We start from the raw sequence: 18,908 nt of genomic DNA, 5'->3' as shown, positions 1-18,908 counted from the left end.
TCAGTTTGTTAGCTTTGTGCTATTATGGTATAGGTTTGTTTGGAATTAACTAAAGTGATTTGGTTTGGGTCTTGCTTTACTAACCATGTTGTTTATAGAGTAGAGACATGGCTGAGATTGTGTTTTAAGAATGTATGTGTGTGTGGTTTTTTTTTTTTTTAAATAAAAAATTCAACAAAAGCAAACCTTATCTTTAGTAATATTATCCAGAGATGTACGACCAAAACTTTAATCTACTTCTCAATTATTAGTAAATCTCAGTATGGTTCAGGTGTCATGTAGCCAGTAGGCTCTCTAGGCCATGTACTTTTATATGCTTTGGGTGAAATTGTAAATTTGGTTTGGATATTAGAAATGTTGGTGAGCTGTTGTTTTGTTGAGGCTAGAATTATGTTCTGTAAAGCAGTTACTATTTATTATAATTGAGCCCAAGTTTTTTTAATTGAAGGTACAATTTTTATTATCTGATGTGTTTAAAAGAAAAACCTTAAAGTTTAAGATGAATCATCTTTATACTATATGAAGATATATTTATGTCATATATATACATACATATTATTCGTGTGTGTGCATGTATGTATATCATATATAGATGAGATCATCTGGTAACTCTGGCTTAGTTTCTGCATATGAGGAACAAGAAACCAAAGTTTCTAAAAAAGATTACTAAGTTGCTGTTTAATTAAATGGCTGGCAGAAATCTGATTTCTCTTTAACATACTAGTTTTAAGTTCTGTAGAGAGTTCTTATAACAAAAAACATTGTATTTTCTTTTAACTTTTCCCTGTCACAGTGAGGTGCATAATTCTCCTAAAGCAGGGCAGGGAGTTCATCTCCTTGATCACTTTCATCCTTATCTACCCTGAGCGACTATGTGTTACAGGATAACAGGATGTTTTACCTTTATTAAAATAAGATACTTTGAATTTATTATGATTTTTTAATCTAACTGTTGTTGAAGAAAGATTATTGTGAAAGAAATTAATTTTAATAGTTTTCTACTAAATATAGAAATAATACCAGTTCAAATGGGTGTTTGGAACTTAAAACCTTTGCACATATTTGAAAATAATAGAAAATAGATTTAATAAAAGTTAAGGAAAATAAATTTTTAACATAATAATTAAATTTTATTTTAAAGCAGATATACCAGATTCAACAGTATGGGAGAATCAAGATTCTACACAAACAAATGGAATTGATTCTGTTTTGTCAAAAGCTGAAATTGCTTCTTGTAGTTATGAAGCCAGGTATGTAGAAGCTAAGTGAGTTCTAATTCTTAATGAATAGTTCATTATTTTCATATACTTTTAGAAAGAGTAAGTCTTAAGTCAAGCCTCTCTTTCAACATATTAAATACATATTATGAAAGTAATTTTTAGCCTGAGTCCCATCATTTACACACCATGATAATAATTTTAAATAATGTAATAGTTCCTCATGATAGATCCTGCAGAAATTAGGAATTGTCATCTTTATTGTCTTTCGGGCATAAAATTAAAAGCTGGATTTATTGTTTTCTTAATGGTGTTGGCAGGCATTTAGTTTATCTTCTTACAAATAGGAAAAACTTCTTATTTTATAAAACTGATAATTGCTGTCGATGGCTCCACATTGAAGAGCAGTTTTTATTGCAGAAGACTAAGATTCAATTCCTAGCACCCACATGGTGGCTCACAACTGTCAGTAACTCCAGGTCCAGGGAATCTAACTCTTCTGGCCTTTGTGGACACAAGACATGTACATGGTGCACAAACATATCTGAGAAAATATATATGCACATAAAATTAAGTTGAAACTTGATTGCCCTTTAAATCATAAATAAATAATTTTCTTCAAATTAGTAAGAATGTATAAACTTTTTGTCACTAACTTTAGTGTAAGCAGTTATTTTACAATAATCTGAAAACATAATTAGAACCTCCCTTTTTAATATGAGAGGAATACACTTGTATTCCTTATATGTCAGAAAATTATGAAGGGCCAGGGAGATAGGTCAGCGGTTAAGGAGACCACGCAAGCAAGCGTGATGACCTAAATTCGGTCTCTAGAAATCATATAAAGAAGAGAGAATTGACTCCACAAAATTGTCCTCCTACCTCTACAGGCATGCCAAGACTTGTGTGCCTACATGTACACATCACATATGTAATTGTCATAAATCAAAATTTAAAAATAATTATAATAGTTATAAAAATAGGAGTAATAATTACTCAGTAGAGAGAGAAATCTTTTTCCTCAATTGAACTCTCAGACACTTTAACTTTTATAATATAGTGAACACTCACATATCATTGATAAATGTTAGAGAATTCAATAATTATGGAAAAAAGTGTTAATTACTTACATTTTTTAGTATATTCTATATTGTTTGTTTGTGGGGGTGGGTTATAAGACAAGGTTTATCTGTATAGCTTTGGAGCCTGACCTGGATCTCACTGTGTAGACCAGACTGACCTCAAACTCAGAGATCCACCTGCCTCTGCTTTCTGAGTGTTGGCATTAAAGGTGTGTGCCACCACCACCTGACAAGTTTGGGGTTATTTAAGGAAGTCTAATCTGAACATAAAATATTTGAATTCGGGTTGGGGATTTAGTCAGGCCCTGGGTTCGGTCCTCAGCTCAAAAAAAAAAAAATGAACTCAACAGAGTGTAATCAGAAATAGTTTGTTTAAATTCTGGTAATTTTATTAAAATGACATTTTACTAAAATAAATTATCCAAACATGCATAAATATAAAGTATGTTCTGTTCTTATCCATTTTATGCTGCGTCAAATTTACACTCAGTAAATTTACGTTTATTATGAACAAAACTGTGTTTTACTATTGTCAGTTGATAATGTGGCCAAAAAATTGAAACATAACCTTACTAAGGATAATAAAATGAAGTAGGAATGCATTAGGATTGTTGGTAACTGTTCTTAGCATAGGCAATTCAGAGCTTAGTGTACAGAGTGTATCGAATGGAAACTTGGCTACTAATACTTAGACAGTTGTGACAATGACCAGAAGTGCATCCTTGATAGTTGGTAAAGTGAGTACGTGGGCCTTGCCACACTTGCTTTTTAGGGTCTTGATCAACACCAGCTACCTCAGAGATGAATGCTGGGTGGGAGTTGCAAGGTTTTGTCCCAGGTAGGTGTGTTCTCAATCCTGAGAGCTCTGAACTTACTGGCTTCTGTGTTTGGTGGTACATTTGTATTGACACACAGGTGGTGACCACCACGCTGAAGACAAAAATAATAGGGGTTAAAGTTGAGTGGCAAGACACCTAAGTGCTAGTTAAAAGGCACATATTTATTTCAGATTTGAAAATGAGTTTGATAACCAAAGCCAAATAAGCCCACATCTATACAATCACTTTTATTGTCATTTTCTAGTTTCTAGAATGCATTTCCCAATACAGGCTTTCAAAAGAATTTATCTCCCCTTTTCTAACAAAACTTAATGATTTTATCAGAGAAATGTTGAGATTGGAATGATAGATTATGGAGATAGTCATTCTAGTCCTATGCATTGATGAGTTTGACATAGACTAACAGTGAAGCTACAAAGAATGAAGTGTGACTAGATGGTGAACATCCCTTGACAAGTGGAATATGTATACAGAGATTGCTGTGTGCACTATACAGAATAAGTTGTACATGGTGAGAAGGTAGATGTGCTGAAGAAGATGAGGTTTTTATTCTTAACTTCAACAACAGACATGATGGTGCAAGATGGTAATTCTAACACTTGGGATCGGAGGCGGGAATAGTAGAGGAGTTCAGTGTCATTTTCTGCTTCTTTCAGAGTTGTACATTCTGTAGATTCAAGAATGTACATTCCTTACATTTAAGGCTGTACCTTAAATATACCCCTCAAAAGTAAGAAATAGAATTTTTAACCTCTTTTCACATGCTTTTATGGGTTTATGATATGTAGTATCAATAATATCAATAGTGATTCAATGCTTTTTTTCCTTTTATGTTGTTTAATCCAGCTTCCAAGGGTTTTGTCTTAGTCAAGCATATTGCAGTATGAATGTGTATTGTGTACTTTAAAATAGGACATTAATTCTATTTTGTACCACATATTTACAAGTACACCTTTGGTAACTTAGTCTGCATGGATTTTAGTTAGGAGGAACACATGAATCATTCTGTTAGAGCCAATTCAGGATTGGTTCATTTGGTAATAGGTTGTCTTGTATAGCCTAACCGGTCTGGAGCTTTTTCTGTGTCCTGCTTCTGCCACCACTTAAAGTGATGCAATTCTACCCTGCATCATGTCGCCTGGTTTAGACTTCTTTTGTGATCGTCCTTACTGGTTTATTTTCTCTGAAACAAATCTTGATTTTCTGAATACAGAAAGTGTATGTTTCCTTTAGTTATGGGAAAACTTCCTGGGTTTGTTGTTGTTGTTGTTGCTATTCAGAACTTCTTTATGGTGTCCAGTGACCTCAAACTTTGCCCTTTGGTGGGAGATGTAGCTTATTTGGAAGAATGCTTGCCCAGCATGTACAAGGCCCTGGGTTAAATCCTTAAACACAGGAAAGACTGGGTGTATTGGCAGTACCTGCAACACCAGCACTTGAAAGATGAAGCAGGTGCATTGGAAGTTTCTTCCTTGGCTACCATAGACTCGTTCCTCTATGGAAAGTTGCTTGAGTACCGAAGTAGAAGTAGCATAGTTTTTCTAATTAATGTCTCTGAAAATTTTTTTTATATATAGAAATTTAAAAAAGGAAATGAAAAAGGACATTTGTAGGATCATTGTAACATGCCTTTAAGACTGTGTTATTAGGTGGTGGTGGCACATGCCTTTAATCCCAGCACTTGGGAGGCAGAGGCAGGTGGATCTTTGTGAGTTCGAGGCCAGCCTGGTCTACAGAGCAAGATCCAGGAAAGGCGCAAAGCTACACAGAGAAACCCTGTCTCGAGAAACTGAAAGAAAAAAAACAAGATTGTGTTATTGCCTTTAATTTGAATATTGAACTTACATATTTTATAGGTTTATTATCAAAATTTTATCCTTTTTCAAAAGTAAGCTTTAGGAAGAAAACATTTCTAGACAATTATATTTATACTTTTCCATGTATGGATAGCATATTGGTTTATTAAGGCCTGCTGACTAACTCACATCAATCTGAGTAGATGCAGGGACATGCTCACAAATATCTTGGGGTCTGTCTGTTTGTGGGACACCCCCAGCACCTTACAGAACACTTGATGATGTAACTACACATTGCTGTTCCGGTTGCTCTTACTGGTGGTCACTGCTTCCTTTCCTATCATTGTTTGCTTCTTACTAGACACTCTGTCCATTTGACATTTGATAATGAAATCGTTTCTTGTTTTTGGTTGCATGAAAAATTGCATGTAGTTTTGGATTTGCCTCTGAATAACTTGAGAGGTTTCTTAATTCTTTATAGTTCTCAGTGGTGATCTGAATGTTAAGAGAGTCCCAGACGCCTCTAAGTAGTAGTAGAAGACTATTTATTTACTTGATCTTAGGCAAGAAGCCAAGAAATAAATGTATCTGTTTCTTAAGCATCAGACCTCTAACTAAGTCCCTATGTGGTGAATGTTATTGAATGGATGTATGGAATAACCATGATCATTCTATGAAATATTATGTAATCTGGTGAAACATTGCTTTATTTTGCTTGTGTTTTTACTGTGATATTTTTTCTTGATTCTTTACAGAGTGATAAAATGGAATTTTACTAATTATGTATAATTCCATAATTGTAGTTTTATGCTGAATGCTCCAAATATCAAAGGTAATGTGGGGCATTGAGACACACAATAGATTTAAAATTTACCATTTTCAATTAGGTCCCTCAAAGTTCTGGAACCCTGGCTCCTGCCCAGAGTGATGTCCTACCATACAATGCTGTTGGCATCTCAACCACTGTGGAGCCACTTGAGGAGCATTGGAATTGGTCAATTGGGAATTGGGTGGTAATAGGATGAGTACATTTTGTCTGTTTGTCACATAGCACTGTTTTGTGTAGTTCTTTTGTTCATATTCTTTGTCTTTGGGGGATGAGCCCTGGCTAAACTGTGCCATGTATTAAGAGAAGAAAACCATTTGACAGCACATTCCTGCTCTGTGGTGGTTGTGATATCACCAGCATATGGCATGCTGGCATCTCTGCAAAGGGGCCAGAGGTCAAGTTTTAGAAGTGTTTAGCTATAGACAAGAGATGTCATTTACTCTAGTGAGACAATTGTGTTATTTTCTGTTGGGGGGACAACAGACTTGTAAATTATCCTAATGCCTATTGTTAACCCCTAACGAGATGGGGAGTTACTTGGAAATTGTACATTAGTGGCATGGGGAAGATCAAACATACTTGCTATTTGGTTGTCAGTTTAAGACTTCATGATGTAATCTCCACTGTGTTTTCTTTTCTTTTTAGACAATTCGGCATTAAGAATGGGATGTTTTTTGGGCATGCTAAACAGCTGTGTCCTAATCTGCAAGCTGTTCCATATGATTTTCGTGCATACAAGGAAGTTGCCCACGCAATGTATGAAACATTGGCAAGGTATTGTATACAGTCTTCTCATGTTCATTTCTTTTCCTTTAATTCTTTGATTTACTGTTCAAGAGTCCAGTTTTCTTCAACATTTTGAGAGTCACTGGATTTTTCTCTCTCTTGTGATCTTTTTCTCAGCCAGCCAGTTTGATACCTTCCTTTCTTTATGTAGCTTTAGTAATTGAGAGTTTAGTCTCAAGGAAAAATTTGCATTACATCATTGTTCAAGTGCTACTGATTGTGATGTGAAATCTGCCAGTATATGGACATGTTTTTCTTTCCCATGAAACTAGATGGATCTTGTCTTTTATTATATTTAAATTATAATTTGTTTAAAATTAGAATTCACAGAGTGAGGTGTAATAGTATGCACCACATCCCAGAATTTCAATACCAGCCATGATAATGGAGGGAAACCCGTGTATTGTAACTGAATAAAATTAAAACTGATGAGCCAATAGAGAGGCGTTTAAAACTTTTTTTTTCACCATTTTTAAGCATGCCAAACAATTAGTTTTTATAAAGTGAGTCTCTGATGATTGTTTTATAGTGGTTGATTAGTTAGCTTGAGGAGTGGAGGTGAATGATTTTTTTCCAGTGTAGGTTTTTAAATACTATGGTAGTATTAAAAAAATTAAAATTGTTCAGTACCTTATAAATGCTCTCAAGCCACTCATGTAGCTTTTGTGTTAAGGGTTAGAAGGTCGTGCTCACAACTACTTAACTCTGTAAATTGAAAGTTCTAAGTGATGTAAACTGCCGACTCAGACCAGCTCGAGTAAAAATGTAAGGGTGTTGGTCTAAGAGCTGTGGACATCCGAGGACATATGCTTGCTTGCCTCTATCCTCACTTCTGCCCCCCCCCCCCACTTTTATTGAAAATAGATTCTTTTCTCATGTTCTATATCCTGTTTACATTTTCCTCTTCACCTCCACTCCCCTCTGGACCCACTCCCCTTCCATCTCATGAGAAGAACAGGCTTCTAGGAGATAACAAACATAACAAAATAAAATATAATAAGGTAAACAAAGACTTTGCATTGAAGTTGCATAAGGCAAACCAACACTAGGAAAAGAACCCAAGAGCAGACACAATGATCAGAGACCCACTTTTTTATACACTCAGGAATCCCATAAAATACTAAGCTGGAAGATGTATATGCAGAGGCCCTGGTGCAGACCCATGCAGGCCTGCCTTTTTGTTTGTCTGTTAAAAGCTTTATTCTGAACACCAATAACCAAAAGTGCAGGTAGCTGCTTGATTCTGCTAGTATCACCAGGAGAAACAATGTCCAGTCCCTGCCCTTGTGGAAGCTATCTTAATAGTGAAGGAAAGATATCCAAGGAAGGATTTCAGTTACTGTCTCCAGTCACAGCTGCTCTGAATGCAGGTGCAGCAGTCCTGACATTACCATGCCACAGCTATGTTAAATGCTGTTCAGAAGCTGAGGGCATCGATAACATCCAAAGGAGGGCTGGAATAGGGTCATAGAGTTGCTGCTATGTTCTCAGTTCCACATCCTGGAGGAGATGATGAACTAAGGGAGAACCAAGGCCTATTACGCTTTCAATGTGTGAACACTTTTTAGTGGCATATTTCTTTTCTCAGAAAAAAAGTCATTGTCATTATTTTTAAAAAACTACAAAATTCTTTGTTCTTAAATTTTTAGCAGAAGTATCATTTCTTTATTGAATGAGTAGATTTTGATATGGTTTATAACCTACCAAAAGGTGTGTATCAACAAGTGGATTGAGACATTACTTGATTGTGAGGCCTCTTCAGCTGTCTCTGGTCTGATTATGTTTCATAGTTCCTTTGACCTATAGCATCTCAGGAATTTAATAGATAGTAGATATTTAATGGTGGTAATTTGCTTTTAGATGAACAGCAGTTGTTGAACTGATGTGTGTAAACTTCTGTTCATAAAGGTTTCTGATAAGCCATGTTTGAATTTTTCTTAGATATTTTTATAGTTGTGATTTATTTTTCACTTTGTAGCTATTTGTGTGTACAAGAGTATTTTCAATATAGTCATTTTGGCTGTAATCGTTTTGGTATGGAATTAGAACACTAACTTTGTAGTCAAAAGGTAAATAACAAAATAATAGCACTTTTGTTGAGTTATTTAAGATTAGAAGTTTGTTTTTGTTGTTGCTTTTCAGTACTTAAAAATAAATTCCTTGTCTGCTTTGTAACATTGATGTCTCCCAGAGCAGGCCATAGGTATGATGCATTGCCTTTGTTTTGTATTGATAGCTACACACACAGCATTGAAGCTGTCAGTTGTGATGAAGCCCTGGTGGACATCGCTGACATCCTTGCAGAGACTAAACTTAATCCTGATGAGTTTGCAACTGCCCTCCGAATGGAAATCAAAGACAAGACTAAATGTGCTGCCTCTGTTGGAATTGGTTAGTATCTGGCTTGCATGTACTTGTTTCTACTCAAAGTTTGGAATCCTTAATACTCCCTAATTTAAAAGACTTGTCATAACTTACTGCATGTTGCAGAAGTGGTCTTTCCCCTTTTAGCATTGCTTACAGCTGTGCAATAAGATAAAAATGTTGTAAATGCAAGTAAATTGTTAGCGGTAGAATATTGTTGCAGTAATGGAATTAGAATAATTCTTGTTCTTCCAAAAAAAGAAGAGAAAGTTCAGTTCTTGTTTTCCTCAAATTTGAACAGGAACTATACTTCAAAAACAAGTTTATGGCATGGAACTTGAATTTTAGTGTTTGTCTTGTTTTGCTTCCCTGGTATCATCACAGTGTTCTTTTCAGTTCCAGGCTCTTCCTGGTCTTCTCTCTGTTCTGTCTTTGGTTGATTCTGCTTTGCACCATCTGTCCTCCCTATGGTGACTTTATGCTGTAACATTTAGAATTGAAAAGCATAGGCTTTCTGTGTCACCTTTTCCTACCTATCCCAGCCTACTCAACTGTTTACCAGGAAACCCTTTGTCTTGCCTAAATCAAGTAGATAGCTTCACAATCTGTCCTGCAGGCTTGAAAGGTAGTAATAAAGCTTTCTAAGCATGCTGTTCTTGTTTCCAGCCTATTCCAACACTCTCATTCATAAACCCTCTAATTCTTGTCTTGAACCAATGGGATTTAGATTGGTAACTCAGTGACATCATAGATAGGTTAATAGTACATTCATTTGAGAGCTAGAAGCCAGGTGTGATGACACCCTGTTATCCTGGCACTTAGGAGGCTGAGGTAGGGGAAAGTACAGACCAGCCTGAATTCATGATGAGACTGTCTCAGAATAGGGGTTTGGGAGAGAAAGGACCGGTGACTTGACTTCTGGAGATGAGGACAAACATGCTGAGCACTGGGGAACTACTGGGATGGTCACAAAGCATAAAGGAGAAAAGCTTTGGAAAACTGGGACAGAACTCTGATTAAGATTTCTGTGGGAAAGGCATTGCACTGAAGGGATTGTCTTACTTACCTGGTACCTGGCACTGAGATGATTTAAGAAAGACAATGTACTAACTTGGGGTATTAGGTTTTTTGTTTATTTGTTGTTTTTTTTTTTTATCGCTGTGGTAAATGTAAGGCAGCTTATGGAAGAGTTTACTCTGAGCTTTCAGTTCTAGATGGTTAGGGGTCCATACTGGAACAGCAGGACACCAGTCAGCAGAAATGGCACCTGGAAGCTGAGAGCCAGGGCTTACATCTGGAACCACAAACAGGAAGCAGAGAGAATGAATTAGACATCAGACCTGGCTTTTAAAACCTCAAAGCCTGTCCCCAGTAACATACTTCCTCCAACTAGGCCACACCTCCCATATGTTCAAATGCCTGAGACTGGTGTGCATCTCATTGAAACCATCACACTTGATGTGTAAGATTTTGATGAGGATGTGGTTCAGCATGCCTGTATGCATATGAGAGATTTGCTTCCCTGTAAGTGTCTTTGAAAATTAGGTAGCCCAGAAGGTACTTTTCACCTCACTCAAGCAATATTTTTTTAAATTAGAAATATTCTGTTTACGCCTTTGACAATTTTCATACAATAATGCAGTGTATCTTGATCATACCCACTACCAGGTTCCCTCCCATCTTCATGTCCTGTTTTTCTTTGTTTTCAATGATCTACTGGTCCTGTGTACATGAACTCATATGCACATGGTTGTGGGACCATCCACCCGAGTGTGGACATCCTATCAGCATCTCAAACTCCTGGGAAAATAAAATTACTTCCCCCTAATTGCCAGTAGTTTCTCAACTAGGGGTGGGGCTGTACGTTTTGGAATTTTGACTGAGTAGGTCTTAAGAGAGTAACCATAGCCACTGTGAGTTCTTGAGTGCATCATGTCTTGTCACTTGCAAAAGGTAGCATTTCTCAGCACTCCTCCCTGTTGTCCAGTTCTTAAGTCCCCCCTTTCCAGGATGTTCCCAGAGCCTTGGAGTAGATGGTGGTGGCACTCCAGATGTCCCATTAAGAGCTAAGCACTCAGTAGTCACTTACTCTTGGTACTTTTTTGTTCTTTTTTGTTTTTCAAAACAGGGTTTCTCTGTGTAGCTTTGCGCCTTTCCTGGAACTCGCTTTGGAGACCAGGCTGGCCTTGAACTCACAGAGATCCGCCTGCCTCTGCCTCCCGAGTGCTGGGATTAAAGGCATGCGCCACCACTGCTCGGCTCTGTTCTTGGTACTTTTGACTAATTAAGTCTCTTCATTCACTGCTGCACACTCTAGAAAGAAACTTCCTTAACCAAGGTTGAGAGTAGCACAAATAATCATGGGCATAAGCATAAATATTTGTGACAGGTAATTTGACAGTATGACCATTTAGCAAAACAACAATACCACCCTGGTCTGAGGCCTACCCAGCTATGGGTCTTAGATTTAGAATTCTGTCCAGTGGAGCAGGCTTCACATGTGATCAGAGAGCAGTGTTTGACCCCTGTAACAGTCATTCCCAATATTGCACCAAGTGAGTACATCTTCCAGCAATATTTTTAAGATGTGAAACATCATAGGATACTGAAAATTAAGAACAGATGAATACATTAGCATTGTGGGTGCAGGTACTGTCTGGTCTGCCTTTTCACTCCCTATGTTGTCCTACAGGTTCCTTCCTATCAGCCTTTTTTTCCTACCAACCTTTCTACTTCAGTGTCAGACACAGTTTTAATTTTTCGTTTTTAATCATACTTATTTCTAATCTACAAGAAATAGTGTAAATATATTTTCAGTTTAAGAATGGGATTAAAACTAAAATTCTATGTCTGTGGTCCAATGTTACCACTGAGGGCCATGCAATTATCCATGGGGATGTCTGGTCTGTACCACTATATGAAGCCATGTTGATGTCCGTGTGTCATGCGTCCACCACAGTTTTCATTGCTGGCCTTCACCTGCACTTAGAGGACCTGAAAAGCCCTCTCTAACATCAGTGTTCTGATTTGGGGGCTTTGTTTCCGTTGTCTGTTAACCTGTTTTCTCCACATAACATGGATCTTGGGGTTGGAGAATTTAACTGGCTTTTATTTTGACTTTGGTTTTCTCTAAATCTACCACACTTTTGAATGGGAGGGGATTTGAGACAGGATCTCAGACTGTGGCTTCAGATTCATTAATAACAGACCACTTAAACCTCCTGAATATTAAGATTATTTACATGAGAAAGCACACCCAGCTTAACCCCTTGCCCTGCAAAATCGGGGCTGTTTTCTCTGTTCTTCATCAAGAATAGACATTGAAATAATATTTGGTTTAAAATAAAGAAAAACCTCTACCCAGCAAACATATCGGCCATATTCTGGGATATTAAATGAAACTGAATTATTTTCATCATTTTAAAATGTCGTTAATGACATAATCTACATGCGTCTCGTTATGGATATTTCTTGAGCATTTTTTTCCCTTTCAATTTCATAGGTTCTAATATTCTTCTCGCTAGAATGGCAACTAGAAAAGCAAAGCCAGATGGGCAGTACCACCTGCAACCAGATGAAGTAGATGACTTCATTAGAGGGCAGCTCGTTACCAACCTACCAGGTGAGTACAAATCTTTGACTAAGCATTTGCCTATGAGAGATTACAGACATTTATAAGTCCTTTTCATGCCTTTGTTTTTGTTCTTATAGGGTTATTTGTTTTCAGGCAGGGTCTTGATAGATGACTTGAGAGTGCCTCAGGCTATCTGGATCATCCTGCCTCAGCACCCAAGTGCTGGAATGACACGCATATGCTACCATGCTCAACTTTGTCTCTTCTTTTTAAATATTTATGGGTCATGAAAAAGAAAATGAAGCACTATGTTGAACATCCTATCAATTGATTTATTACATGTTAGTTTTTCACCCAGTGCATCCTCCTTTACAGATTTCTCACTGATGTAACTAAGTTGGTAGGCGGCCATCTTAGCATGCCAGAAACCCCGGATCCCATCCCCAGCACCACATTCATAAAGCTAAGCTGTTAGCACAGAGACTTAGAATCCATGCATTCCAGGGGTGGAAGCTGGGAGACCAAAGTACAGTATCTTGAGGCTCACCAAGCACTTGACCACCCTGGGCAAAAGCAAATAGTCAGTAACAAGGATTTAAGTTAACAACATCAAGGATTCTGAAAAATAGTTTTAAAGGAAGTAGGAAATTAACTTAGAGTTTTATTTATTTATTTGTTTGTTTGTTTCAAGACAGGGTTTCTCTATGTAGTTTTGGTGACTTTCCTGGATCTTGCTCTGTAGACTAGGCTGGCCTCGAACTCACAGAGATCCGCCTGGCTCTGCCTCCCGAATGCTGGGATTACTGGTGTGTGCCACCACTGCTGGGCATAACTTAGTGTTTTCTGAACATTTATTTTATTATGTCTGTGTTTGCTCATGTATGTGCCCTGGTGTATGGAAGTAAGAGGACAACTTCCAGAAACCAATTCTCTCCAACTATGGGTTGTAGGGATTAAATTCAGGTCATCAGGTGTATCAGGCAAGTGCTTTATCCAAGTGAACCATCATCTCACCAGCCCAGCTTTCATTTTTTAAACTCATAACCCAAATAGTATATTTCTAAGATGAAAACCACAGTTTAGAAATGCATTCATCTATTTTTGTGAGATGATGGTTCGAAAGTGCAAACGGGAGTTCAGTGGTAGAGTACTCAACAGGTGTGTGACGCCTTGGCTTTAATTCTTCGGGCTTATTTTAAAGAGTGATTTTGATTCTCTACATTTTTTAAACTATTTATAAATGTGTGTCTCTATGGGAATATGTACTTGTGAGTGCAGCTGCCCTAGGCCATAGGTCTTGGATCTCCCTGCAGCTGGAGTTACAAGTACTTGGAAGCTACCTTACCTTGGGTGCTGGGTACCAAACTCTGGTCTTCTGCAAGAGCAGTAAGTGCTCTTAACCTTGTGCTGTCTCTCTAGCCCCACCAAGCACTGGTTTTAAAAATGAAAAATTCCGGAAGAGAAAAGGCCACTTGGGCATAGTGGCATGTGTTTGTAATATTAGCACCTGGGAGTTGGAGGCAGGAGTATTAGGAATTCAAATCCAGCCTGGGCTGCATGAGCCCATGTCTCAACAAAACAAAAAAAGAGGAATGAAGAACATTAAAAAAATGTAATCTCTCTTGAGTGTGATGGCACACACCTTTTACCCCAGCACTTCGGAGGCAGAGGCAGGTGGATTTCTGTGAGTTCAAGGCCAGCCTGGTCTACAGAGTTCCAAGACAGTTACACAGATAATCCTTGTCTTGAAAAATGTGTGTGTGTGTGTGTGAGCGCGTGTCTTCCTGCTTAACTCAGTTTTTGAGGTTAGTGATAGATTTCTGAGTTTATAGTGAAACAGTTTCAGAAGTAGTTTAAAAATGCACCTTATTAGGAAAAGTTGAACCTATTTTAATTTAGGACCTTGACAGAAAAAACTTCCTTTTGGGAGGGGGGGTAGTCAAAGGTAGTGATTTACTTTGTTTTTTATGTACTTTTATGTATCTAGCCTTTGTAAATTTTTGTATATACCTTTTTAGATTTAAAAATTTTATATTTGCAGGAAGATGTTAGAGATGGAGACCAGTGATAGAAGTATATGTATAAAAGTAGATTTAGTAGAATTTTCATGTGTATATTTTAAGCCTAATGAAAATATATATGAACTACCTTAGAAATTTGTTATGTCGAACTTTAAATGACTCAACTGCCACTTTATGGTGGACTAGTTTTAAAAGTTTACTATAGCCCTCATATATAACTTAAAAGTATGTACTAAGTGTGTGGTCTATTTGTGATGTTCAGTTTGAGATTAAATTTAGTAGTAATTAGCTTTATAAATCAAATAGCAAATTACCTTATTAGCACAATTTAAACAGGTGTAATAGCACATTTTACAGTTTGAAGTTTGAGCAAGTATATTAAAAGCTGTATATAAATTTCATGTTTATTATCCTACGTAACTTAGCTTCTAGTGCAGTGACAAAGCACTAAGTGTCTCAGTAGAGACTGATGTGTCTTCTAGAGGCTGGAGAGTTGTCTCTTGTTTTTGGCAGGGTCTTGCATAGCTCAGACTAGTTTAGAACTCCCTGTGTAACTAAGAATGGCCTTTAATTCTGGGTTTTCCTACCTCTGCCTCCCATGTGTTGTGATTGTAGGTACGCACCACTATAGAGGCTGAAAGTCTTAAGTGTGAGGAGGATTGGCTGCTTCTAAGGCCTTCTCTGTGCTTCATGGTCTTTCCTCCGTGTTTAAAATCTGTGTTGTCTTAACCTTTTTTTTTATAAGGGCATCAGTCATTGGTCCTGTGTCCTCATTTTGTCTTAATTACTTGTGTCCAAATATAGTCACAGTGAAAACTTTAAAATGAAGGTTAATGACTTCAGTGTGTTTTGTGAAGAAACAATTTAATATAAAACATCATCTATCAACTGAATTGAATTTTATTTTAAAAATAGAAGTAGTTTGTAGCTCCTCAATCTATTCCTTCAATCTAGTCTTCATTTTGTTTTCTGGATGGCAAGACTTTTCTTGTGTTTTGTTTTTATGACTAGGTGGATGGTAGCCTTGAACTAAAACCTATGTAGTTCCGTTTCAGTTAGCATCCCAATACTCAGGTATGCATTATCACACTTGAACAGTGTGCACTCATGTCTTAATTAGGGTTTCTATTTCTGTGAAGAGACACCATGACCACAGCAACCAACATTTAATTGGGTGGCTTACAGTTTCAGAGGTTTAGTCCATTATCATCATGGCAGGAAGCTAAGGGCATACAGGGCAGTATGGTGCTGGAGATGGAACTGAGAGTCCTGCATCTTGACTTGCAGGCAATAGGAAGTGGTCTGGCATGGGCCCACCTCCACAGTGACACACTTATCCAACAAGCCACACCTCCTACTAGCGTCACTCCCTGTGAGCTTATGGGGCCAGTTACATCAAAACTACCACAACTCTTAACCACTGAGCCATCTCCAGCCCAAATATTTTATTCCTTAATGGGCATCTGTGAGGTTACATATCCTGGCCTGTCCTCAGAGCATTATATTTCCAAAAACCTAGGGTCGTTAAGATTGGCTTCCTGTTTAGGTCCTTATCACTCAAATTGGACCATGTGTTTTGACTCGTATCAAATCCTCAAATTTTGTCAGACAGTGATGCTCATGCCTTTAATCCCAATACTTGGGAGGCAGGAACAGATGGATCTCTGAGTTCCAGGACAGCTAGGGCTATGCTGAGAAACCCTGTCTTTAAAAACCAAGAATAATAAATAATAATAATAATAATCTCCAAATTTTGAATTGACTTAAATATTTTTGGTATGTATATACTTAGTCTTCTGCATGTCGTCCTGTTCTGAAGATGGCACTTTTACCCATCTCTTCCCAAAGTATGTTTGAGAGAACATAAAGCAGAATGTGTGAGTGCATGTGCCCAAGCATGTGGAGGCCAGAGAAATATGCGAGGTATCTTAAAACTATAGCTCTCCGTCTTTTATTTTATATTATTTTTTAAGATAGTCTCTCACTGAATCTGAAAACCCAGTTTGGCTAGGCTAGCTAGCCAGTGAGCTCCCGAGATCCATCCGTCTTATCTTCCTCCCACCTTCCCACAATCTGGGGTTCCAGTAATGCATATCCATGCTTAGGTCTTACTTAAGTTTTATGTGTGATATCTTGCCTGCATGTTTGTATGTACTACTTGCATAACTGGGCTGCCTGTGGAGATGAGAAAAGGCATTGAGTCTCCCGGAATGGTAGTTGTGGACTTGTAATCTGCCTTGTGGGTGCTGGAAACCAAACCTCAGTTCTCTTGCAAGATCAACAGGTACCCTTACCTGCTGAGCCTTTGCTTCAGCCCTGTGCCCCCTTTTTAAAGAAATATAGGAACTGGGTTTGAGGGCCTCATACATTAGAAATTCTGAACATTATAAACATTGATTTTAGGGACTTCACAAGATAATGATTATGTGTTATATGAACAAAATATATTACTTAATTCAAGCTAGTTACCCAGTGAAAAAAATGATTATCCCTAATAAGTAGTTCAATGCTAAGTACTGTTTACAAAGCTATTAACCCTGTAGGTATAATCTTTAGTTATGGATCTTGTTTTTTTGTTTTGTTTTTGTTTTTGTTTTTGGAGCTGAGGATCAAACCCAGGGCCTTGTGCTTGCTAGGCAAGTGCTCTACCACTGAGCTAAATCCCCAACCCACTAGTTATGGATCTTATACACAAGGTCAGGGCTGGGGTTTGTGCGTCCAGTTTATGACTTCCCACTCTACACATCTCTTAGCTGTTCAAAAAGATCTGCAACCTTACATTTACAGTTAACAGATTGTGTTAGGTTCCTCATTTGGCTTGGCCATATTCCTTGTCCACTGAAACCTTCAGCAAGCGCCTCCTGGATTAGACAGCACAGGTATGAGCATTTCTATCACCATTGACGTTTCATTGAACACACCTAACATAGAAGACAAAGACTTTGTTCTTTGACATTTCCCCCTATATCAAGTGGGCCACCGAGGTCTGGCTGTGTGGCTAGGGATCATTATCCATTTTTAATATGGTTCCCCTTGAGACCAGGTGAAGATCAAGACCCAGCTTCTTGACCATGAGCTTCTATAGTTTTCTCTTTATTAGAAAGTAGATTCTAAGCCAGCATATTGCCTTTATATCTTTTCTTCCTTTTTGGTTGAATGTGCTGAGCCTTGTTTACTTTCTCCAGTCAGGTGTCCTGTTTCCTTATGAATTCTGAGGTACATTGCATTTTGTCCTGTTTTGAGGTTTCATTATCCCCTTCCCCCCACTACAGGACCGTTTTATTCCACCAGAATAGCTTTCCATAAGGAACAGCTTTTCTTCCTCAGATGATGATTCCTTAGATTAGATCGGTTGTGCTTAATTTGGTAATGTCTATGAGTAATCACAGATAACTTCTGAAGCAGTGGATTTCCCACCCCGTCTCGTTCAGATATGCACAGTGCAGGGTTAGTGTTGCCCATTGTTCTGACTTGGACTGTAAATGGCACAAGTGGGAGCCCGATCCTTCCCATTAGGATCAAGAACTGTATTAAAGGGTTGCAGCATTAGGAAGGTGGAGAACCACTGATAAAGATTTTCATGGTTTAAACTTGTCTGACCTACTTCCATGCTGAAGATGCTTTTAAAGTTTATTAACTCCTGGTCTGCGTCCTATTGTACTGTCCTACAAGGACTGTCTTGGCAGAGCATGGACTGGGGGTTCTTCTTGCCACTGGAAACCACTCAGGATAGAAGAAAAAGTTACATAGCTACATTGAGCAAAAGATAGTAGCAGACTTGCTCTTTTTTGATAACATACAAAAAGCACACAGACACATGGTTTTCACTGCTAGTAACTATGGTTTAAAGTCATTTAAGTAGAATTATACTTGCCTGAGTTACTCTCAACTGCTTTCTCAAATATGTGTTTCCTTTTAACATTTTTTTGGATGTGGTGTAGGGCAGCAGATCATCAGTGTCATGAGTAGCACTGAAACTTTGTGTACATTGTATGGGAGGCTGTGGAGACTGCTGTACTCTGGCCTCGTTGTAGAAAAGATTAATGTCTCCTCTTTAAGGTGGTTAAGTTAGCTTTTGATAAAAGAAATGGGTCTCCTTCCTTTACTACACTACCATTCCTTGCTGAGTAGCCCTAATTCCCATGGTTCCACTTTGGTTCCTTGTGGTATATGGGCTTATATCGTCAGTTTCCATTCTAGTTCCAGTCCAGAGTGAAGGTGGTGAAACCGTCATGGATAGTGGCAATCATCACAATACAGTCCTACTATATATGTGCTGGGTACTATTTGAGTCTGTGCTACAGATTCAGACAATAAATCCTTAAATACGAGTATACTTACAGATTTGTGGTTAAGATGGTAATCTTGGAATTACTCACAAAATTATTTTTTTATGTAAA

At 37.8% G+C, this 18,908-nt stretch overlaps 1 protein-coding gene across 7 annotated transcripts in view; it reads left to right on the top strand.

Moving 5' to 3' along the window:
- Rev1 (REV1 DNA directed polymerase) overlaps window positions 1–18,908 on the top strand; it is an 85,451-nt gene that overhangs the window by 57,937 nt on the left and 8,606 nt on the right. For 4 of the 7 annotated variants that reach the window (XM_036167842.1, XM_036167839.1, XM_036167841.1 and 1 more), the window contains 4 exons: window positions 1,142–1,250; window positions 6,409–6,537; window positions 8,786–8,940; window positions 12,416–12,535. In XM_036167842.1, coding sequence (XP_036023735.1) covers window positions 1,142–1,250; window positions 6,409–6,537; window positions 8,786–8,940; window positions 12,416–12,535 — 513 coding nt within the window. Of the gene's footprint in view, window positions 1–1,141; window positions 1,251–5,821; window positions 5,948–6,408; window positions 6,538–8,785; window positions 8,941–12,415; window positions 12,536–18,908 lie in introns of all 7 variants that reach the window. The other 3 variants (XM_036167840.1, XM_036167844.1, XM_036167845.1) reach the window with 2 other exon arrangements.

This window comes from Onychomys torridus, chromosome 18 (assembly GCF_903995425.1).
Source record: "Onychomys torridus chromosome 18, mOncTor1.1, whole genome shotgun sequence".
Lineage (NCBI taxonomy): Eukaryota > Metazoa > Chordata > Mammalia > Rodentia > Cricetidae > Onychomys > Onychomys torridus.
Note: the sequence above shows the minus strand (reverse complement) of the source record. Positions and strands in the feature narration are given on the sequence as shown.